Here is a 23,540-nt window from a genome sequence, read left to right as displayed (position 1 = left end):
GAGATGGAGTCTTGCTCTGTTGCCCAGGCTGGAGTGCAATGGCATGATCTCGGCTCACTGCAACCTCCACCTCCTGGGTTCAAGCGATTCTCCTGCCTCAGCCTCCTGAATAGCTGGGATTACGGGCACCCAACACCACGCCCGGTTAATTTTTGTATTTTTAGTAGAGACGAGGTTTCACCATGTTGTCCAGGCTGGTCTTGAACTCCTGACCTCAGGTGATCCACCAGCCTGGGCCTCCCAAAGTGCTGGGATGACAGGTGTGAGCCACTGTGCCCAGCCTCCTTTCCTCTCCTCTTTATAAAGGAAAACCTTCTCTCTCTGAGTGATGGGAAGATGTGGCTCAGCCTCGCAGCGGTTGTGTTTGTGTGTTTTGTGCCAACTATTGACCTTGCCGTGTGCTTGGGGCCCCGACACCCGGCCGCCTTCCACACCCCCAGGCCCATCCACCCACCTGTCCCCTGATGCGCCGTCTCACGGGGTTTCTAAGCCAAACGCAGACATTTCACAATCTGTACTGAGAGTTCCGAAAATTTAAAAATCTTCTCAAGACACCAGTGAGTGGGGCAGGGTAGGGGGCGCTGAGAAGAAACAACCGCTGGTTTTAGTCTGAGCACAGCTGGCTCTGCCGGGAGGCTGCACGCGGTGGGCCTGGACAGGGCTGCGGCGTGGGGGGCTGCGGGCGGTGGGGACTGGACAGGGCTGCGGGGTTGGGGGGCTACGGACAACGGGGCCTGGACAGGGCTGCGGGGTTGGGGGGCTGTGGACAACGGGGCCTGGACAGGGCTGCGGGGTAGGGGGGGCTGCGGGCGGTGGGGCCTGGACAGGGCTGCGGGGTTGGGGGGCTGCGGGCGGAGCCTGGACAGGGCTGTGGGGTCGGGGGTGTGTCTGCGGATGGGACCCCGTTTTATGTCCCTGAAATCCGAGGCCCGGAGAGGGCTCGGGCTCCCCACAGTCACAGCCAGCCCTGCTCTGAGGGCCCTCGAGCCGGGCTGATCCCTGCCAGGGAAACCTGAGACCAGCACCCTTGGGCCCAGGATGGGGGAGCAGCAGGGGCTGGGGGGAGGAGGGCAGAAACCGCCTCTGGCAGGACAGGAATCCCGCCCCAGCGGGGGGACCCTCATGACCGAACGTGGCCCCGAGCTGATGGGCACCAGAAGCCCTTGAACCTCAATCCTGCCTTGGGCCTCAGTTTCCCCATCTGAACAATGACCAGGCAGTGGCTTTGCCTCTCCAAACCCGGGCAGGGCCCCCCACCAGCTGGGCTCCTGAGCCATTGGCACCCCTCTCTAGGCCTCAGTTTCCCCCTCTGTAAAGAGGACCCATTGGCTGGGCCCGGTGGCTCACGCCTGTAACCCCAGCACCAGCACTCTGGAAGGCCGAGGCGGGCAGATCACGAGGTCAGGAAATGGAGACCACCCTGGCTAACACGGTGAAACCCCGTCTCTACGACTCTACTAAAAATAAAAAAAAATTAGCCGGGCATGGTGGCGGGCACCTGTAGTCCCAGCTACTCAGGAGGCTGAGGCAGGAGAATGGCATGAACCTGGGAGGCAGAGCTTGCAGTGAGCTGAGATCGCACCACTGCACTCCAGCCTCGGTGACAGAGTGAGACTCTGTCTCAAAAAAAAAAAAAAAAAAAAGAGGACCCGTTATACCCACAAAAGAAAGAAAACCAGAAGTTCCAACAAAAACCTGCAAATGAGTGTCCACAGCAGTGACGGTCACAGCAGTCGGAAGTGGAGAGGCTCAGGTGTCCATCCACGGGGGCGTCGAGCAGCACAGCGCGGCCCTCCACGCGCGGCACCACCACGCAGCCGTGAGAAGGAGCCAGCTCTGACCCGACCACAGCGAGACGCTGAACACGAAAGACCACACAGTGTGTGATCCCATTGCTGTGAAATGTCCAGGACAGGCCCATCCACAGAGACAAGAGGACACGTGGGTGCCGCAGACTGGGGAGGGGACAGGGAGTGACGGCTGATGGGGACAGGGATTCCTTTGGGGGCGATGAAATATTCTGGAACTCAACAGAGGTCATGACCACACAACACTGTGAGTGTACAGAACACCATTGAATTGCACTATTTTATTTTATTTTATTTATTTTATTTTATTTATTTTATTTTATTTTATTTTATTTTATTTTATTTTATTTTATTTTATTTATTTTACTTTATTGAGACAGAGTCTCACTCTATCCCCCAGGCTGGAGTGCAGTGGCTCAATCTTGGCTCACTGCAACCTCTGCCTCCCGGGTTCAAGTGATTCTCCTGCCTCAGCCTCCCCAGTAGCTGGGATTACAGGTGTGCGCCACCACGCCTGGCTACTAATTTTTTTGTATTTTTAGTACAGACAGTGTTTCACCATGTTGGGCAGGTCTTGAACTCCTGACCTCAGGTGATTTGCCCACCTCGGCCTCCCAAAGTGCTGGGATTATAGGTGTGGGTCACCACGCCTGGCTGTACACACTTTAAAAGAGCGAATTCTAAGGCCGGGCATGGTTGCTGAAGCCTGGGAGGCCGAGGCTACAGTGAGCCTTGATCACGCCACTGCACTCCAGCCTGGGCATCAGAGAAAGACCCTGTCTCAAAAATAAATGAAATAAGGTCAGGCTCGGTGGCTCACGTCTGTAATCCAAGCAGTTTGGGAGGCTGAGGTGGGCAGATCACCTGAAGTCAAGAGTTCAAGACCAGCCTGGTCAACATAATGATACCCCATCTCTACTAAAAAAAATATATATATAAATTGGCTGGGCATGGTGGCTCACACCTGTAGTCCCAGCTACTCAGGAGGCTGAGGCAGGAGAATTGCTTGAACTGGGCGTGTGGAGGTTGCAGTGAGCTGAGATCGTGCCACTGCACTCCAGCCTGGATGACAGAGGGAGACTCCACCTCAAATAAATAAATAAATGAGATAAAAATAGCTCACTGCATCCTCAGCCTTTTGGGCTAAAGTGATCTTCCCACTTTAGCCTCCTCAATAGCTGAGACTACAGCTGCTTCTTCTTCTTCTTCCTCCTCCTCCTCCTCCTCCTCCTCCTCCTCCTCCTCCTCCTCCTCTTCTTCTTCTTCTTCTTCTTCTTCTTCTTCTTCTTCTTCTTCTTCTTCTTCTTCTTCTTCTTCTTCTTCTTCTTCCTCCTCCTCCTCCTCCTCCTCCTCCTCCTCCTCCAACTCCTCCTTCTTCTTCCTATTATTATTATTTTTAGAGACAGGGTCTTGCTCTGTAGCCCACACTGGAGTGCAGTGGTGCGATCACGGCTCACTGCAACCTCCACCTCCTGGACTCAAGCAATTCTCCTGCCTCAGCCTCCCGAGTATCCGGGATGACAGGTGCCACTTACCCGGCTGTTTTTTTTTTTTTTTTGAGACGGAGTCTTGCTCTGTTGCCCAGGCTGGAGTGCAGTGGTGCGATCTCGGCTCACTGCAAGCTCCACCTCCCGGGTTCACGCCATTCTCCTGCCTCAGCCTCCCAAGTAGCTGGGACTACAGGCGCCCGCCACCACGCCCGGCTAATTTTTGTATTTTGGTAGAGATGGGGTTTCACCAGGTTGGCCAGGCTGGTCTTGAACTCCTGACCTCAGGTGATCCACCCGCCTCGGCCTCCCAAGTGCTGGGATAACAGGTGTGAGCCACCGCGCCCAGCCTCTCCTGTGTTTTCTGACGTTGCCCACGGAGCTGCGTGGTATGTTCTCCAGCACAGTGAGAGGTGGGAAGGGGGAGGAGACTCACAGATTCGCGTTCAAAGCCAGCATTCGCTGTGTGACCTCTGGGCAGCCACCCAACCTCTCTGAACCTGGGCCTCCCCCCAGCACCCCGCTGTTCGGTGGAGGTAACACCAGCCCCTGCTTCCCGGGCTTTGAGGGAATCCCTGAACATCTGACATCTGCACAGGCAGCGCCCCTGCGGTGGGTGCCCCTAAGGCCGGTGAAGGTGCCACTCACGCCTCCCCACAGCCCCCCTCCCCCCGCCACGCCGATGAACAGAAACCGGGAGCAGAGGCGAGATCGACTTCTTTATTACAGCCAGGGCCCCGCGGGCCGGAGCGGGGGCAGGGGCGGGGCCGCGAGAGGTGGGTGCGGAGCGCGGGAGGTGTGGAGGGCGGGGCTGGGCTCCGTGGGAGGTCACAGGCCCCCCTAGGCTGGCCCTGGTCCTGGGTTGTTGAGAACACCATCGATCCAGTCTCGGAAGACCGCCACTCGGGTGAAGAAGTCGGGGCCTCGGCCACAGGGCCCCACGGAGAAGGAGGCCACGCCGTGTGCCAGGCCGTCGCAGACGAGGGGGGTGCCCCCGTCCCCCTGGGCAGGCGGCAGCTGTGTCAGGGCGTCCCAGGGCCTGGCTCCCGAGCCACCCCAGAACTGCAGAGGCCTCTTGCTGCCCCTGGAACCTACAAGTCCTGATCCAGCCCCAGGGCCTTTGCACGGCTGTTCTCCTTCTCTGCCCTGGTTAACTGCTAGTGGAATTTGGGATCCGTTGCTTTCTGGAGCTACCTGGCACCTCCAGGCTGGGCCAGGTGCCCCTCCCCTGGCAGTCACACACCTGAGTCCCTCAGTGACCGGCTCTACCATGCCTGCTGGGTCCCCAACCCCCAGCACAGACGTGGCTCACAGCCGGCGTTTGATAGATGCTGTTTCTCGGCCAGGCACGGTGGCTCACGCCTGTTATCCTAACACTTTGGGAGGCTGAGGCGGGCAGATCATGAGGTAAGGCGTTCGAGACCAGCCTGACCCACATGGAGAAACCGCGTCTCTACTAAAAATACAAAATTAGCCGGGCGTGCTGGCGATGCCCGTATTCCCAGCTACTCAGGAGGCCGAGGCAGGAGAATCGCTTGAACTCGGGAGGCGGAGGTTGCAGTGATCCGCCAAGATCGCGCCACTGCACTCCAGCCTGGGTGACAGAGCAAGGCTCTGTCTCAAAAAAAAAAAAAAAAAAAAAAGATACTGTTTCTCATGCTGTTAAAATGCTCCATCCTGGGGCCCCCCTGCTGTGCCACCCTCAGCCTGAACTTGCTTTCTCCTGCCACGGAAAGCTCATTACCTCTCAAGACCCCTCCTCCCGCCACGGGGAGCACTCACATTGCAGATGCCGCCACGGCGGGTGAGCACACCGGTGCACACATTGTTGGGGCGACACTGGTCCTCGGGGGTCACAGTCACGTTGACGAACCTGGGAAAACGGGAGAGACGTCTCCTGCTGCCCCGGCTCCCCCAGCCGGCCACCTGGCATCTGGTGCCGGCTTCCACCATGGCGTTCTGTGGAGGCAGTGGCAGTATCGCCACGCTGCTGGTGAGGTTGGCCTCGCGGTCCAGCTGGGGAAGGAAACGGAGTCAGGGGAGGGTGGCCCTGGGGACTGCAGCCTCATGGGGCCCCCTGGGAGCAGAAGTGTCAGCGACATGAATTGTAGTCTGTAAGTGGTTTGCGTTTAATTCCCAGCAGGGGTCAGGTGCGGTGGCTCACGCCTGTATTCCCAGCATGTTGGGAGGCCAACGTGAGTGGATCACTTGAGGCCAGGAGTTCAAGTCCAGCCTGGCCAACAAGGTGAAACCCCGTCTCTACTTTTTTTATTTTTTTATATTATTTTTGAGATAACTTTATCATTTTCTCAAAGAAAAAACCAATAATGAAAAACGTTCACTTGGTTTTATCACAATAAAAGCGTCTGAAAACAGCGTCAGTCTCCACCAACAGGAGGCTCCATACGTGAACTGTGGTACATCTGTGTGTTTTGCTGTATTGTTTTTGGAAGTTTTTTTTGAGACAGGGTCTGGCTCTGTTGCCCAGGCTGGAGTGCAGGGGCGCGATCTCGGCTCACTGTGAGCTCCACCTCCCGGGTTCCAGCGATTCCCCTGCCTCAGCCTCCTGAGTAGCTGGGGCTACAGGCACCGGCTGCCACGCCCAGCTAATTTTTGTATTTTTAGTAGAGATGGGGTTTCACCATGTTGGCCAGGCTGGTCTCGATCTCCTGACCTCGTGTTCCACCCACTTCAGCCTCCCAAAATGCTGGGATTACAGGCATGAGCCACCTCACCCTGCAAGATACACACACACACACATTTTTTTTTCTTTTTTTTTTTTTTTTTTGTAGAGACTCAGTTTGGCCATGTTGCCCAGGCTAAGTACAAGCTCCTGTATTCAAGTGATCCTCCCAACAGGGTTTCACCATGTTGCCCAGGCTGGTCTCGAACTCCTGGCCTCAAGCCATCCTCCCACCTCGGCCTCCTGAAGCACAAGGGCCACAGGTGCGCGCCACCACTCCCGGCTAGTTTTTGTATTTTTTTGTAGAGACCGAGTTTGGACATGTTCCCCTGGCTAACGTCGGCCTCCCAAGGTGCTGGGACCACAGGCGTGAGCCCCGCGCCGTCCTCTCACCTGAAGCAGCATCAGGTCGTTCAGGTTCTGCTGGGGGTTGTAGCCGTTCTCGCTCACGCTGCTGATGGAAAACGTCTGGCGGGACTGCCTCTCCCGCCGCCTCAGGTCATAGGCGCCCAGCACCACGGTGCCAACCCCAGGGTTCCTGAGACCAGCGGAGGAAAGGGCAGAGGGAGGACACCAGGCTGGGGCCTGGGCACAGAGCAAGCCGGCTTGCAAATCAGGGGGGATCCCGGCCTGCAGACTGCAATCCTTCACCCTGAAAACTCCCCTCCTTTTACAGAAGCAGAGCCCAGACCCTCCAGGGCCCCCTCCCCATCTCAAGCCCCTTCCCTTCTCTGCACCTCCTCCATCTGACCCCCTTCCCTTCTCTGAGCCTCCTCCATCTGACCCCTTCCCTTCTCTGCATCTCCTCCATCTGAGTCCCTTCCCTTCTCTGCACCTCCTCCATCTGACCCCCTTCCCTTCCCTGAGCCTCCTCCTTCTGACCCCTTCCCTTCTCTGCATCTCCTCCATCTGAGCCCCTTCCCTTCTCTGCTCCCCCTCCTCCATCTGAGCCCCTTCCCTTCTCTGCACCTCCTCCATCTGACCCCCTTCCCTTCTCTGCATCTCCTCCATCTGAGCCCCTTCCCTTCTCTGGGCCTCCTCCATCTGACCCCCTTTCCTTCTCTGGGCCTCCTCCATCTGACCCCCTTTCCTTCTCTGGGCCTCCTCCATCTGAGCCCCTTCCCTTCTCTGAGCCTCCTCCATCTGAGCCCCTTCCCTTCTCTGGGCCTCCTCCATCTGACCCCCTTTCCTTCTCTATGCCTCCTCCATCTGACCCCCTTCCCTTCTCTGCTTCCCCTCCTCCATCTGAGCCCCTTCCCTTCTCTGAGCCTCCTCCATCTGACCCCCTTCCCTTCTCTGCATCTCCTCCATCTGACCCCCTTCCCTTCTCTGGGCCTCCTCCTCCATCTGACCCCCTTCCCTTCTCTGGGCCCCCTCCTCCATCTGACCCTCTTCCCTTCTCTGGGCCCCCTCCTCCATCTGACCCCCTTCCCTTCTCTGAGCCTCCTCCATCTGACCCCCTTCCCTTCTCTGCATCTCCTCCATCTGAGCCCCTTCCCTTCTCTGCATCTCCTCCATCTGACCCCCTTCCCTTCTCTGGGCCCCCTCCTCCATCTGACCCCCTTCCCTTCTCTGGGCCCCCTCCTCCATGTGACCCCCTTCCCTTCTCTGGGCCCCCTCCTCCATGTGACCCCCTTCCCTTCTCTGCATCTCCTCCATCTGAGCCCCCCAATATCCTTGGGTCCCTCCTCAACTCAGTCCCAATTTCCCTCTCCAAGTCCCCTCCTTTCCCTGAGCCCTTCCTTTTGCAATCCCCTCCCCTTCTCACCTACCAAGCACGCCCACTGAATCCCTAAGCCCCCCAAGCCCCTTCTCTAAGCCCCAATGCCCCCTAGGCCCCCTCCCTGGGACCCCTCACTGGCTTTGGAAGCAGCTGGCCGCGGTCATCACGAAGCGGGCATGGATCAGGGCGCCCCCGCAGAAGTGCCTGCCTTGATTCTGAATGGAGGCCAGGAACGGGAACTGGCGGGGCCTCGCCTTCCGGCCGCCCACGATGTCCACGAGGGGGCCGGAGCCTGGGTGGGGGGAGACAGCTCTGAGATCCCCGAGAATCCACACAGTGGCCGAGAGGATGCGTGAAGCTCCAGCCTCAGCTCCATCCACCCAGTGGGGCTGCGGGGGGACCCACCCTCCCGCATTGTCCCACTCCCTAAGAGGACAGGTGGCCCCTGAGTCCCGCACACCGTCCGCCCTCATGCCTTTCCCAGGACTGTCCAGGCCGGGCTGGCTGTGTGACCCAGGCCAAGCCGCTTGTCTTCTCTGTGCTTTGAGTCCGAGCTCTGCCCTGTCAGCCGGGCCCTAGCACAGATGGGGGGACCACCCGGCACAGAGAGGCACTCACCGGCCCTCGAGGACGCCAGCAGACCAGCCAGCAGGGCCAGGACTGTCAGCCAGGTCATGGCGGGGCAGCTCTGTGGCTAAGGCGGTGGCCACCCTTATACACAGGCCTTGGCAGTTGGCGGCGTCCCCGCCCAGGCCCAGGGACAGCCCCACTCAGTGGGAACACGGGAAGTTGCCCAAGGCCTCCCCCGCCAACTGCTCCCCGGGCCAGCCTGGGCTCCCCCCACATTCCGCGCTGACCCTCAGTTTCCCCCTCTAGAAGACGGCCGCACCCCCAGGGGCAGGTGAGGGTGTCAGGAACCAGTGGATGCCGGCGCCCAGCACATGGTGGGCATGCAGCCAGCACGCAGCAACACTGCCAGCTCAGAGTCCCGGTCTCCCCATCCCAAGCCACTGGGGCTCCAGCACTGCCCGCTGGGCCTGGCACCAGGGGAGCTCAGGGCAGTGGAGCTGGCAGGCCCGCGTTGAGTCCTGCGGGTCTGTATGGGTGATGACGATGATGATTTTTTTTTTTTTTGAGACGGAGTTTCACTCTTGTCACCCAGGCTGGAGTGCAATGGTGTGATCTTGACTCATTGCAACCTCCGCCTCCCAGGCTCAAGTGATTTTCCTGTCTCAGCCTCCTGAGTAGCTGGGATTACAGGTGCCTGTCACCACACCCGGCTAATTTTTTGTATTTTTAGTAGAGATAGGGTTTCACTATATTGGCCAGGCTGGTCTCAAACTCCCGACCTCAGCTGACCCACCCACCTCGGCCTCTCAAAATGCTGGGATTACAGGTATGAGCCACTGTGGCCAACTGGGTGATTTTTTTCAACAGCTTTCTTGAGATATAATTGACAAGCTGGGTGCGGTGGCTCACACCTGTTAATCCCAGCATTTTGGGAGGCCGAGGCAGGCAGATCACCTGAGGCTGGGAGTTCAAGACCAGCCTGACCAACATGGAGAAACCCCATCTCTACTAAAAATACAAAATTAACTGGGGGTGGTGGCACATGCTTGTAATCCCAGCTACTCAGGAGGCTGAGGCAAGAGAATCACTTGAACCCGGGAGGCGGAGCTTGCAGTGAGCCGAGATTGCACCACTGCACTCCAGCCTGGGCGACAGAGAGAGACCCCGTCTCAAAAAAATAAATAAATAAAAACAAATTAAAAACCATATAAAAATAAACAGACGAAATGTCCAGAACAAGCAAATCTGCAGAGGCAGGAAGTGGCTCTGTGGTTGCCAGGGGCTGGGGGAGGGCACGGGGTGATGGCTGATGGATGGAGATGGGGCTTCCTTCTTTGGGGTGATGGAATGTTCTGGGACGGGACAGCGGTGATGGTTGCACAACTCGGTGAATGCACCAAAAACCACTTAACTGTACCGTTCAAAATGGCTAATTTTAAGTTATGTAAATTTCATCTCCTTTTTTTTGTTTTTTTTTTAGAGTCAAGGTCTCGCTGTCACCCAGGCTGGAGGGCAGTGGCACGATCTTGGTTCACTGTAGCCTCAATCTCTGGGTTCAAGTGATCCTCCTGCCTCAGCCTCCTGAGTAGCTGGGACCACAGGCGCCCGCCACCACGCCCGGCTAATTTTTGTGTATTTTGTAGAGATGGGATCTCACTATGTTGCCCAGGGTGGAGTGCAGTGGCACGATCTCAGCTCGCTGCAGCCTCCGATTCCTGGGTTCCAGGAATCCTCCTGCCTCAGCCTCCAGAGTAGCTGGGACCACAGGCACATGCCACCATGCCCGGCTAATTTTTGTATTTTTTTGTAGAGGTGGAGTCTCACTATGTTGCTCAGGCTGGTTTGGAACTCCTAACCTCAAGGAATCCACCTGCCTCGGCCTCCCAAAGTGCTGGGAGCACAGGTGTGAGCTACTGCGTCCAAACTTACCTCCATTTTTTACGACGGGGCGCATTTCCAAGGTGAAACTGAGGTTTGGGGCTTACCGCGTCCCCCGCACCTTTGGGGACACCAGTTTGTGTCTGGGCCTGTGGGGGCCCTTTGAGGGCAGTTTGCCCCTCCAAGGGGCGGATATGGGGAGAGTCCAGGGAGGCGGGGCCAGTGTGCCTTGAGGTCCGCTGCCCATCAGGAATGTAGGGTGCCAGGGCTCAAATCTGGTCTCCAGGCCGGGCGCGGTGGCTCACGCCTGTAATCCCAGCACTTTGGGAGGCCGAGGCGGGCGGATCACGAGGTCAGGAGATCAAGACCACAGTGAAACCCCGTCTCTACTAAAAATACAAAAAATTAGCCGGGCGTGGTGGCGGCCGCCTGTAGTCCCAGCTACCCAGGAGGCTGAGGCAGGACAATGGCATGAACCCGGGAGGCGGAGTTTGCAGTGAGCCGAGATCACGCCATTGCACTCCAGCCTGGGAGACAGTGAGACTCTGTCACATAAAAAAAAAAAAAAAAAAAAATCCCGTCTCCACTGAGCTTCACAGCCATCTCACAGGGTCCATGGCACAGCCCCCAGATGCCTGCCTCCGTCCAAGCCAGCTCTCCCTCTCTGCCCACCCCGGATCCTACCTGTCCATCTTCCCTGCAGAGGCCCCAGTCTCCATCCACCCTGTCCTGGCCAAACATGGGCCTCAGCTCTCCCGTGGGCCAGGCCCCATTTCCCCTTGGCCTGGAGCCGGAAGCTCTGTCCCTCCCAGTCGCGTGACGTCAGGGCGAGCCCCCTGTCTGCACGTCAGTGTGCCCTGCGACAGAGACAGATTCTGCCTTCTAGACAGAACAGTGCTGAGCATGGAGTGGGGTTCATATTCTTAAAAGTTTTTGAGGCCCGGCATGGTGGCTCACGCCTGTAATCCCAGCGCCTTGGGAGGCCGAGGTGGGAGGATCACTTGAGCCCAGGAGTTTGAGACCAGCCTTGGCAACACGGTGAGACCCTATCTCTATTAAAAAAAAAAAAAAAAAAAAAAAAAGCTGGGCGCGGTGGCTCACGCCTGTAATCCCAGCACTTTGGGAGGCCAAAACGGGCGGATCACGAGGTCAGGAGATCAAGACCATCCTGGCTAACATGGTGAAACGCCATCTCTACTAAAAATACAAAAGAATTACCTGGGCATAGTTGTGGGCGCCTGTGGTCTTGGCTACTCGGGAGGCTAAGGAGGGAGAATCACTTGAACCCAGGAGGTGGGAGGTTGCAGTGAGCTGAAATCGCACCACTGCACTCCGGCCTGGGCGACAGAGCAAGAGTCCATCTCAAAATAATAGTAATAATAATAATAATAATTTTTCAATGAAGGTTTTGAGCAGCATCTGGTGTGCTCAACCCCTCCAGCCTGCTCTGAACTCTCCCATGGCTCCCTAGTGCCCCACAGTCAAGCCCAGGCCCCTCAGCCGAGAAATGTGCCCTCCATGGCCAGGCGTGCCCCATCTCCACCACTGGTGATCCTAGGGGGAGAAGACGCTGAGACTCCCCCAGATCTTCTGTTGGACCCCCGAGCTCCCAGGAGGGTCTCCCCGCACACTCTCCCACTCCTAACCTCAGAAGGCTCCTGAAAATCAATTGCATTTCCTCCTCCTCCCCCAGAGAGCTGTTTGTGGTCACCTTGCAACACCCAGATTCCCAACGGCCACCCTGGCCCCACCTCTCACAGGCCAGGAGAACAGCCGCAGCCACAGCAGGCAACGTCCCCCTTCTCCAGGGCTGTTGGGGAGAAACAGGATGTCATTGAATGGGACCCACCTGTGACCAACTGTTCACAGGGCCTCCCCGAGCCTCCCTGCAGGAATTGGGGGGCCAAAGACCCCTCCCTAGGCAGTCTGTGCAGTCCTGACCCAGGAAGTGGGGCTGCCTCCGAGTCCACCCAACGGTAGCAACACCATTGAGTTCCCATCCCATTCCCATCGTCATTTAACTGTTCCCGCATTTACGGCGGGCGACCCTTTTCCAAGGGGGCAGCAGTGCCTGTTATGAGCAACTAAGGCATCTGGCAGGGCTCCAACCCTCTGGAGTCACTATTTTGTTTTGTTTTGTTTTGTTTTTGAGGTAGAGTCTCCTTCTGTTGCCCAGGCTGGAGTGCAATGGTGCCATCTCGGCTCACTGCAACCTCCGCCTCCCAGGTTCAAGCAATTCTCCTGCCTCAGCCTCCCATGTAGCTGGGATTACAAGCGCCTGCCACCATGTCCGGCTAATTTTTATATTTTTAGTAGAGATGGGGTTTCACCATGTTGGCCAGGCTGGTCTCGAACTCCTGGCCTCAAGGGATCCTCCCGCCTCTGCCTCCCAAAGTGCTGGGATTACAGGCCTGAGCCACCGCACCCAGCCTGGAAGTCACTCTTTTTTTTCTTTTCTTTTTTTTTTTTTTTTTGAGAGAGTCTTGCTCTTGTTGCCCAGGCTAGAGTGCAGTGGCAGGATCTCAGCTCACTGCAACCTCTGCTTCCCAAGTTCAAGCGATTCTCCTGCCTCAGCCTCCTGAGTATCTGGGATTACAGGCATGAGCCACCACGCCCAGCTATTTTTTGTATTTTTAGTAGAGACGGGGTTTCACCATGTTGGCCAGGCTGGTCTGGAACTCCTGACCTCGTGATCCGCCCGCCTCGGCCTCCCAAAGTGCTGGGATGACAGGCCTGAGCCGCCGCCCACGGCCCAAAAATCGATTTTTGTAAATCCTGCCGTTTGGGGCCCGGAGACCTCGGATTGCTACCCAGGGTGCCCAAGCCTCAGTTTCCCCATCCCTACAACGGGGATCAACCAGCCCCTACCCCGCAGGGCTGCGCGTATGGAGGAGGAAATGACCGCAGACAGCAGGCACTGCCCGAGTGCGCGTCCCGAGGGCCCTGCCCGCATCCGCGCAGCCCGCAGCCCCCAGCCCCGCACCCCGCAATCCCGCCGTGCGCCCCGAGCGGCTGCGGCCAGGCGGAGGGTGGACCCCGGGGCGGCGGAGGGGGCGAGGGTGAGTGCGGGGGGAAGGGAGGGAGGCACCGGGAGACCCCCCCAATCCCCCTCCCCCAGCTCTTTTGTCTCCGATGCTCCGGGCGCCCTGGGAGCCTCGCCATGGAAACGCGCACCAGCGAGCGGCGGGCTCCGCGGAGGGGCGGACGGAGGCGCGGGGCGGGGGCAGTCGGAGCCGGCGAGAGACCGTGAGAGACACAGAGACAGTCAGAGACCCCGAAACCCCAACCCCCGCCCCCGCCCCCGTCTCGATGGGGCCCCCCGGGCCGACCGCAGCCACCCGGGAGGGGAGGACGGGACCGTCACCGCCGCAGGCCCGAAGGGAGGAGGACGCGACCCCCGAGCCCCGCCGGCCGCTAGCGCAGACCTGAGACCCCCGAGACCCCCGGCGGGGGGAGGCGGCGCCCGGGAGGCGGGGACGGTGCGCGGGGCCTGCGGAGGACGCGCCCGGACAAAGAGCCCCCGCCCCTGGCGCGGCGTCTGGGCGCGCGCGGGGGTCTCCGGGCCGGACCCTCCCCCTCCCTTCCCCCCTCCCCTTCCCCTTCCCGGCTCCCGGCCCCGCCCCACGGAGGAGACGCGCTTTGTGCTGGGCGCCGGCCGCGCCAGGTGAGGGGCTGCGGGGCTGGGGGCGCGGACCCAGCCTCCTCCGCCGCCCGGACCCCCCGTTCTCCCGGATGCCCCCCACCACCACGCGGGGACTGGCTCCCGCCCGGAGACCCCCCGGCCAGGCCGGCCCCGCCCTCCTCGCCGATCCCGGCCCTGACCCCCTGATCCCGGTTGTGGGGGCGCCCGGAAGCCGCGTCCTGGGCCGGGGCGCGGGGAGGCCGCGCGGACGCCGCTCTCTCCAGCCTCAGTTTCCCCGACCGCCCCTCCCCCGCCGGCGCCGGCCACTGTGTCCCCCCCGGGCTCCGCCTGCGCGCCCCCCTCCAGCGCCGCTTTCTCCCTTCCAGCCAGGGCCTGCGGCGCCCGCGGCAGCATGATCTCCACCAAGGAGAGGAACAAGACCCCGAAGGACAGCATGACGCTTCTGCCCTGCTTCTACTTCGTGGAGGTGGGTGGGGGTCGCGCTGGGGCCCGGGGGACACGCCTCGGTTCCGCCCGCCCGCAGAGAACCCCGCGCTGGGGGACCGGAGCCGGCGCAGCTGCCCCCGCAGTGGCCTCGGGGCGGGGCAGGACCGGGGTGCCCGGCGGATGGGGGGTGGGGCAGAGGACTTGGGTTCTGTGGGTCGAGTAGGAGCTCCAGAGGCACCGAGGGGGGTCCGGGCCGTGGGAACTGTGGGCAGGTGCTAGGGGGGAGCCCTTCTGACCGAGGTGTGGTCAGAGCTCACCGGAGAGGCTGGGGGCCAGGGGGCCAGGGGGCCTAGAGGGGACGGGGCTGGGTGCAGGTGCCGCGTGGGCTCCAAAGCCCCAGGATCTGAGTTCATCTCTGCTAATGGTGAGGCTGGTGCCCTGCCCCTAACCTCTCTGGGCCTCCGCTTTTCCACCGATGGAGCTGATAGGAATTAATATTTACAGAATACGGAAAACTGTTAGGCACATAGTGAGGAGTTTATGACAATAAACGGAACCCCCTGCCCTGAGCGGTGGCTCACGCCTCTAATCCCAGCACTTTGGGAGGCCAAGGCGGGTGGATCACCTTAAGTCAGGAGTTCGAGACCAGCCTAGCCAACATGATGAAACCCGTCTCCATTAAAAATACAAAAATTAGGCTGGGCACTGTGGCTCACGCCTGTAATCCCAGCACTTTGGAAGGCCGAGGTGGGCAGATCACCTGAGGGCAGGAGTTCAAGACAAGCCTGGCCAACATGGTGAAACCCCGTCTCTACTAAAAATACAAAAAATTAGCCGGCTATGGTGGCTTATGCCTGTGAGCCCAGCTACTCGGGAGGCTGGGGCAGGAGAATCGCTTGAACCCAGGAGGTGGAGCTTGCAGTGAGCAGAGCTCATGCCACTGCACTCCAGCCTGGGCAACAGCACAAGGCCCTGTCTTAGAAAAAAAAAAAAGAAGACACTAAATGCAATAGATGGTGCCCCCTGCCCTGTGCGGTGGCTCACGTTTCTAGTCCCAGCACTTTGGGAGACCGAGGTGGGAGGATTGCTTGAGGCCAGGAGTTTGAGACCAGCCTAGGCAACACAGCAAGATCCCATCTCTACAAGAAAAATTAAAATATTAGTTGGGCGTGTGGTGCGTGCCTTTATTTTCAGCTACTTAGGAGGCCGAGGTGGGAGGACTGCTTGAGCCCAGGAGGTTGAGGCTGTAGTGATTTGTGATCGCACTACTGCACTCCAGCCTGGATGACAGAGACCCTGTTTCTAAAACAAAAAAGCTACCATTTTGGCACACACCTGGCTCAGGATGGTTGAGTGACTTAAGGCCGGGGTGGTGGCTCACGCCTGCGATCTCAACACATGGGGAGGCCCAGGCAGATGGATTGCTTGAGCCCAAGAGTTCAAGACTAGCCTGGGCAACATGGCAAAAACCCGTCTCTACAAAAATTTAAAAACAGAAAAAATAGCCGGGCGTGGTGGTGTGCAGCTGAGGTCTCAGTTACATAGGAGCCTGAGATGGAGGATGACTCCAGCCTAGGTGGCAGAGGTTGCAGTGAGCCAAGATCACACCACTGCACTTCAGCCTGGATGACAGAGCCAGACCCCATCTCAAAAAATAAAATAACTTTAATCCATCCTTTCATGTCAGGCCAGGAAAACCGGCTCTAGTGATGGGCCTTAAAGAGCCTCGATGGACGATGGGACCCTAGTCTCAAGGAAGCAGTGACCCATGCAGGTCACACGGCCGGCAGCTGGCCTGCAATCCGTTACCTCACACCCGGGCAAGTGGGTCCCTCCCAAACACAGTATCATTGAGTTGCCCACATCACTTCGTAGAAAATCTGTTTATTTTTCGAAATTGCATTTAAATTCCTGTTGCAGGTCGGGCGTGGTGGCTCACGCCTATAATCTCAGCACTTTGGGAGGCCAAGGTGGGCGGATCACCTAAAGTCAGGAGTTTGAGACCAGCCTGGTCAATATGGTGAAACCCCATCTCTACTAAAAATACAAAAATTAGCTGGGCGTGGTGGTGGTAGTGGTGGGCGCCTGTAATCCCATCTACTTGGGAGGCTGAGGCAGGAGAATCGCTTGAACCCAGGAGGGGGAGGTTGCAGTGAGGTGAGATTGCGCCACTGCACTCCAGCCTGGGCAACAGAGCGAGACTCTGTCTCAAAAAAAAAAAAAAAAATAGGCTGGGCACAGTGGTTCACGCCTGTAATCCCAGCACTTTGGGAGGCTGAGGCAGGCGGATCACGAGATCAGGAGATGGAGACCATCCTGTCTAACACGGTGAAACTCCGTCTCTACTAAAAATACAAAAAAATTAGCCGGGCACGGTGGCGGGTGCCTGTAGTCTCAGCTACTCGGGAGGCTGAGGCAGGAGAATGGCGTGAACCCGGGATTTGCAGTGAGCCGAGATCGCGCCACTGCACTCCAGCCTGGGAGGCAGAGCAAGACTCCGTCTCAAAAAAAAAGTATATATTTAGTAGAGACAGGGTCTTACTATGTTGCTAGGCTAGTCTCCAACTCCAGGCCTCAAGTGATCTTCCTGCCTCGGCCTCCCAAAGCCCTGGAATTACAGGTGTGAGCCTTAATTATTATTATTATTTTATTTATTATTGTTATTTTTTGAGATGGAGTCTTGCTCTCTTGCCCAAGCTGGAGTGCGGTGGAACAATCTCAGCTCACTGCAACTTCTACCTCCCGGCCTCAAGCGATTCTCCCACCTCAGCCTCCGGAGTAGCTGGGATTACAGGCACGCACCACCACGCTGGGCTAATTTTTGTATTTTTAGTAGAGGTGTGATTTCCCCATGTTGGCCAGGCTAGTCTCAAACTCCTGACCTCAGGTGATCTGCCCGCCTTGACCTCCCAAAGTGCTGGGATGACAGGCGTGAGCCACCACGCCAGGCCCACGGTTAGATGTTTTTAAGGCTGTGCCCAGGCCCCACCTCAAACCCTCCCCAGGCTTGATGCTGTCTGCCCGTCCCAGCAAAATCCTGCTGATAATGAGAGTGGAGAGAACTAGTGGATAGTTGCCAGGGGCCACCTCCCACGTTGACTCATCTCCACCTGAGCCCTTGGAGGCGGCTACTTTATCATTCCCATTTTGCAGCTGGTAAGACTGAGGCACAGGGGGTCTGCTGGCCACCCACAGGTTAAAGTGAGTGGTTTTTTTTTTTTTTTTTTTTTTGAGATGGAGTCTCGCTCTGTCGCCCAGGCTGGAGTGCAGTGGTGGAATCTTGGCTCACTGCAAGGTCCGCCTCCCGGGTTCATGCCATTCTCCTGCCTCAGCCTTCCGAGTAGCTGGGACTACAGGTGCCCGCCACTACACCCAGCTAATTTATGTATTTTCAGTAGTGATGGGGTTTCACGGTGTTAGCCAGGATGGTCTCCATCTCCTGACCTCGTGATCCGCCCGCCTCGGCCTCCCAAAGTGCTGGGATTACAGGCGTGAGCCACCGCGCCTGGTCGTAAAGTGGGTGGTTTTTTTTTTTTTTTTTTTTTTGAGACAGAGTCTCACTGTCACCCAGGCTGGAGTGCAGTGGTGCGATCTCGGCTCACTGCAGGCTCCGCCCCCCGGGGTTCACGCCGTTCTCTTGCCTCAGCCTCCCGAGTAGCTGGGACTACAGGTGCCCTCCATCTCGCCCGGCTAACTTTTTTTTGTATTTTTAGTAGAGACAGGGTTTCACCGTGTTAGCCAGGATGGCCTCGATCTCCTGACCTCGTGATCCGCCTGCCTCAGCCTCCCAAAGTGCTGGGATTACAGGCGTGAGCCACCGCGCCCTGCCAAGTGGGTGGTTTTCAAACCGGGTGTCAGGTGCAAACGCTGCTACCCACTTTCCACGTCTGCCCCGGGCCTCGTGCCTGCATGCAACAGGCACTCAATGAATGCTCACTGGACATGAACTCAGCTCCTTCGATCCAATTCCGCCGTGGGATGTTCAGTGATGGCTTTTCCCTTCCTGGAGCCCCCAGCCCTGACCTGTGCCCTCCCCAGGACTGGACTGAGGGCTGAACCCCTGCTAAGATGCCATAACAAGGCAGGAATTACGACTGGGGCCATGCCCGAGTGAGGTCACTCATGCCTGTAATCTCAGCACTTCAGGAGGCTGAGGCGGGTGGATTACTTGAGGTCAGAAGTTCGAGGCCAGCCTGGGGAATATGGTGAAACCCCGCCTCTACGAAAAATACAAAAAATTAGCCAGGCATGGTAGTGCACGCTAGTAATCCCAGCTACTTGGAAGGCTGAGGTGGGAGTTTCTCTTGAACCCGAAGGCAGAGTTTGCAGTGAGCCGAGATCATGCCACTGCACTCCAGGCTGCGTGACAGAGTGGGGGAAAAAAAAAAGGATTGAGGCCATGGCTGGGTGTGGTGGCTCACGCCTCTAATCCCAGCACTTTGGGAGGCCAAGGCGGCTGTGTATCACTTGAGCCCAGGAGTTCGAGACCAGCCTGAGCAACATGACAATACCCTGTCTCTACTAAAAATACAAGAACCCAGGAGGCAGAGGCTGCAGTGAGCTGAGATGGCACCACTGCACTGCAGCCTGGGCAACAGAGCGAGACAGTTGTGGATGGACAGATGGGTGGATGGATGAGTAGGTGGATAGATGGATAGGCTGGTAGACAGGTGGGTGGGTGGGTGGATGGATGGATGGATGGATGGGTGATCAATGGATGGATGGGTAGGTGGATGGATGGAAAGTTGGGTGGGTGGATAGATGGATGGGTACAGTTGGATGCGTGGGTGGGTGATGGGTGGATGGATGGATGGATGAATGGCTGGGTAATGACGGATGGATGGGTAGGTGGGTAGGTGGGTGGGTGGATGGATGGATGGATGGACAGTTGGATGGATGGATGAGTAGGTGGATAGATGGGTGGGTGGATGGATGGGTGGATGGATGGATGGATGGATGGATGGGTAGGTGGATAGATGGGTGGGTGGATGGATGGATGGATGGGTAGGTGGATAGATGGGTGGGTGGACGGATGGACAGTTGGGTGGGTGGATAGATGGATGGGTATGGTTGGGTGCATGGGTGGGTGATGGGTGGATGGGATGGATGGATGAATGGCTGGGTAATGATGGATGGATGGATGAATGGATGGATGGATGGATGGATGGGTAGGTGGGTGGATGGATGGATGGACAGTTGGGTGGGTGGATAGATGGATGGGTACCATTGGGTGCATGGGTGGATGATGGATAGAGAGATGAATGAATGGCTGGGTGGGTGATGAATGGATGGATGGATGGACGGACAGTTGGATGGGTGGGTGGGTGGGTGGATGGATGGACAGTTGGGTGGGTGGATAGATGGATGGGTACCGTTGGGTGCATGGGTGGGTGATGGATAGATGGATAGATAGATGAATGAGTGGCTGGGTGATGAATGGATGGATGGATGGATGGGTACCATTGGGTGCATGGGTAGAGGATGGGTGGGTGGATGATGGGTGGATGAATGAATGGATGGATGGTTCCCAGTGGGTGGATGGGTGGGTGATGGGTCGGTGAGTGGGTGGATGTTGGGGGCATAGGTATTTGGGTAGATGGAGGATGGGTGAGTGGGTGTGTGATACATAGATGGATGGAGCATCTGTGGATGGATGAATAACTCATGGGGGGAAGGAGTGGCTGGGAGTGGGTTGGATCTGTGGATGGGTGAGTGAATCCATCTGTGGATGGCCCTGAGTTCACGGAGGGCTGGACAGGTGCTTCCGCGAGGGAGAGCAGGGTGAACCTGGTGCGCCTTGTCTCCACAGCTGCCTATAGTGGCTTCCTCCATCGTATCCCTGTACTTCCTGGAGCTGACCGACCTCTTCAAGCCGGCCAAGGTGGGCTTCCAGTGCTATGACCGCACTCTCTCCATGCCCTACGTGGAGACCAACGAGGAGCTCATCCCGCTACTGATGCTGCTCAGCTTGGCCTTCGCGGCCCCTGCCGCCTCGGTGAGCATCCACACTGGGGCCTGTGCCAGCCTGTGGGCACCGCGGCCCCTGCCACCTCGGTGAGCACCCACCCCGGGGCCTGTGCCAGCCTGTGGGCACCGCGGCCCCTGCCACCTCGGTGAGCACCCACCCCGGGGCCTGTGCCAGCCTGTGGGCACTGCAGATGGGAGCCCGCCTGAGCGCCCCCTCCTTGTGGGCACCGAGGCCTGAGCGCCCCCCCCTTGTTGGCAGATCATGGTGGCTGAGGGCGTGTTGTACTGTCTGCAGTCCCGGCTGTGGGGCCGTGCTGGGGGGCCTGCCGGGGCGGAGGGCAGCATCAACGCCGGCGGCTGCAACTTCAACTCCTTCCTGCGACGCACCGTGCGGTTTGTGGGTGAGTTGCGGGACGCGCCCCAACCCTGAGCTACGCCCACGTGCAGGGGGTAGGGCTGTCCCAGGGCCCCAGCTCCCCGCCTGGCCGAGCCTTCCGCCCCACAGGTGTCCACGTGTTCGGCCTGTGCGCCACAGCCCTGGTGACGGACGTGATCCAGCTGGCCACGGGTTACCACACCCCCTTCTTCCTCACCGTCTGCAAGCCCAACTATACTCTCCTCGGCACGTCCTGCGAGGTCAACCCCTACATCACGCAGGACATCTGCTCTGGCCAGGACACCCACGCCATCCTGTCTGCACGGTGAGCTGGAGCCCCAACTCCCCTGGCTGGGAGCCTCCTTCCCACCCAGTGAACATGTGGGGAAACAGAGACACACAGAGGCCACTGGAGCTGGGGTCCCCAGGCGGGCGGGGCTCACGCTGGACGCCTCTTACAGGAAGACCTTCCCGTCCCAGCACGCCACGCTGTCAGCCTTCGCCGCCGTCTACGTGTCGGTGAGTCCAGCCCCTCAGTGCCCTGCTCAGGGCCTCTTGCTGGCCCGCGGGGTGCCCTCCCTGACCCTGACCCCCACGCCCCCAGATGTACTTCAACTCGGTCATCTCAGATACCACCAAGCTGTTGAAGCCCATCCTGGTCTTCGCCTTTGCCATCGCTGCGGGCGTGTGTGGGCTCACGCAGATCACGCAGTACCGCAGCCACCCAGTGGACGTGTATGCCGGCTTCCTCATCGGGGCGGGCATCGCTGCCTACCTGGTGAGTGGCAGGTTCTGAGGGGGGTTGGCATGGTTCCCAGGGGGTCTGAGGGGGGAGGCAGGCCCAGGGGGTCTGAGTGGGGAGGCAGGCCCGGGGGGTCTGAGTGGGGAGGCTGGCCCGGGGGGTCTGAGGGGGGAGGCAGGCCCGGGGGGTCTGAGTGGGGAGGCTGGTGGCCTGAGGGGGGAGGCATAGGTGCCCAGGGGTTCTGAGGGGGGAGACATGGGTGCCCCGGGGGTTCTGGGGGGAGGCACGGGTGCGCAGGGGTTCTAGTGGGGAGGCCGAGGGGGTTCTGAGGAAGGGAAGCACGGGTGCCCGGGGGTTCTGGGGGGCAGGCATGGGTGTCCAGGGATTCTGAGGAGGGAGGCATGGGTGCACGGGGGTTCTGTGGGGGGGAAGCACGGGTATCCAGGGGGTCTTAGGGGGTAGGCATGGGTGCCGAGGGGGTCTTAGGGGGAAGGCATGGGTGCTGAAGTGTCTCACCCTTGGAATGCTAGAGTCAGAATCCCGTGGGCTCAGACCTGCCCGATGTGCTGGGTCAGCAACCTTGAAGCGGGAACTGGTCCCACTGGACAAGAGCTTGCCACCCCCCCCCACCCCCAGTCCAATGATGAGAGGGGAGGAGCCTTCTGAGCCCCAGGCCTCACCCCCAGACCCCTCTCCCCGCCAGGCCTGGCACGCGGTGGGCAACTTCCAGGCCCCACCTGCAGAGAAGCCCGCGGCCCCGGCCCCTGCCAAGGACGCGCTGCGGGCCCTGACGCAGCGGGGCCACGACTCGGTTTATCAGCAGAATAAGTCCGTGAGCACCGACGAGCTGGGGCCCCCAGGGCGGCTGGAGGGCGCGCCCCGGCCCGTGGCCCGCGAGAAGACCTCGCTGGGCAGCCTGAAGCGCGCCAGCGTGGACGTGGACCTGCTGGCCCCGCGCAGCCCCATGGCCAAGGAGAACATGGTGACCTTCAGCCACACGCTGCCCAGGGCCAGTGCGCCCTCGCTGGACGACCCCGCGCGCCGCCACATGACCATCCACGTGCCGCTGGACGCCTCGCGCTCCAAGCAGCTCATCAGCGAGTGGAAGCAGAAGAGCCTGGAGGGCCGCGGCCTGGGGCTGCCCGACGACGCCAGCCCCGGGCACCTGCGCGCGCCCGCGGAGCCCATGGCGGAGGAGGAGGAAGAGGAGGAGGAGGAGGAGGAAGAGGAGGAGGAGGAAGAGGAGGAGGACGAGGGCCCGGCCCCGCCCTCGCTCTACCCCACCGTGCAGGCGCGGCCGGGGCTGGGGCCTCGGGTCATCCTCCCACCGCGCGCGGGGCCGCCGCCGCTGGTGCACATCCCGGAGGAGGGCGCGCAGGCGGGGGCCGGCCTGTCCCCCAAAAGCGGCGCTGGGGTGCGCGCCAAGTGGCTCATGATGGCCGAGAAGAGCGGGGCGGCCGTGGCCAATCCTCCGCGGCTGCTGCAGGTCATCGCCATGTCCAAGGCTCCGGGCGCGCCGGGCCCCAAGGCGGCCGAGACGGCGTCGTCGTCCAGCGCCAGCTCCGACTCCTCGCAGTACCGGTCGCCGTCGGACCGCGACTCCGCCAGCATCGTGACCATCGACGCGCACGCACCGCACCACCCCGTGGTGCACCTGTCGGCCGGCGGCGCTCCCTGGGAGTGGAAGGCGGCCGGCGGCGGGGCCAAGGCGGAGGCCGACGGCGGCTACGAGCTGGGCGACCTGGCGCGCGGCTTCCGTGGCGGGGCCAAGCCCCCGGGCGTGTCCCCCGGCTCGTCGGTCAGCGACGTGGACCAGGAGGAGCCGCGGTTCGGGGCCGTGGCCACCGTCAACCTGGCCACGGGCGAGGGGCTGCCCCCGCTGGGCGCGGCCGATGGGGCGCTGGGCCCGGGCAGCCGGGAGTCTACGCTGCGGCGCCACGCGGGCGGCCTGGGGCTGGCGGAGCGCGAGGCGGAGGCGGAGGCCGAGGGCTACTTCCGCAAGATGCAGGCGCGCCGCTTCCCCGACTAGCGCGGCGGGGCCGAGGGCGGGTGGGGGGCGGGCCGAGGGCGCGGGCGGCAGCGTGGATGCTCAATAAAGCGGCAGAAACCGAGTTCCGGCTCTTGGTCATTCGCTCTGGCCCGCACGCCCCACGCAGGGACCCTCACTCTCAGGGCCGGGCCCACCCCGCCCGCGGCCCCACCTGGCGCTTCAGCGGACACCCGGGCGGGGGCCGGGG

At 59.9% G+C, this 23,540-nt stretch overlaps 2 protein-coding genes across 5 annotated transcripts in view; one reads left to right on the top strand and one right to left on the bottom strand.

Moving 5' to 3' along the window:
• Positions 1 to 4,001: 4,001 nt before the first annotated feature.
• AZU1 (azurocidin 1) overlaps positions 4,002 to 23,540 on the bottom strand; it is a 99,694-nt gene continuing 80,155 nt past the window's right edge. The window contains exons 2-6 of one of the 4 annotated variants that reach the window (XM_063620008.1): positions 8,320 to 8,938; positions 7,837 to 7,993; positions 6,372 to 6,516; positions 5,078 to 5,311; positions 4,002 to 4,297 (exon numbers count right to left, since the gene is read on the bottom strand). In XM_063620008.1, the coding sequence (XP_063476078.1) occupies positions 4,136 to 4,297; positions 5,078 to 5,311; positions 6,372 to 6,516; positions 7,837 to 7,993; positions 8,320 to 8,377 (756 nt within the window). In that variant the 5' untranslated portion in view covers positions 8,378 to 8,938 and the 3' untranslated portion in view covers positions 4,002 to 4,135. Of the gene's footprint in view, positions 4,298 to 5,077; positions 5,312 to 6,371; positions 6,517 to 7,836; positions 9,923 to 10,200; positions 10,719 to 23,540 lie in introns of those variants that run through there. The other 3 variants (XM_055247669.2, XM_055247668.2, XM_055247667.2) reach the window with 3 other exon arrangements.
• Positions 12,903 to 23,414, top strand: PLPPR3 (phospholipid phosphatase related 3). Its single transcript, XM_055250060.2, is given in 8 exon segments — positions 12,903 to 13,208; positions 14,158 to 14,258; positions 20,028 to 20,213; positions 20,445 to 20,586; positions 20,691 to 20,886; positions 21,023 to 21,152; positions 21,154 to 21,339; positions 22,007 to 23,414. Coding segments are annotated over 7 exon segments (2,241 nt in total). The 5' UTR covers positions 12,903 to 13,208; positions 14,158 to 14,183; the 3' UTR covers positions 23,333 to 23,414.

Source organism: Symphalangus syndactylus, chromosome 17, assembly GCF_028878055.3.
Source record: "Symphalangus syndactylus isolate Jambi chromosome 17, NHGRI_mSymSyn1-v2.1_pri, whole genome shotgun sequence".
Lineage (NCBI taxonomy): Eukaryota > Metazoa > Chordata > Mammalia > Primates > Hylobatidae > Symphalangus > Symphalangus syndactylus.
Note: the sequence above shows the minus strand (reverse complement) of the source record. Positions and strands in the feature narration are given on the sequence as shown.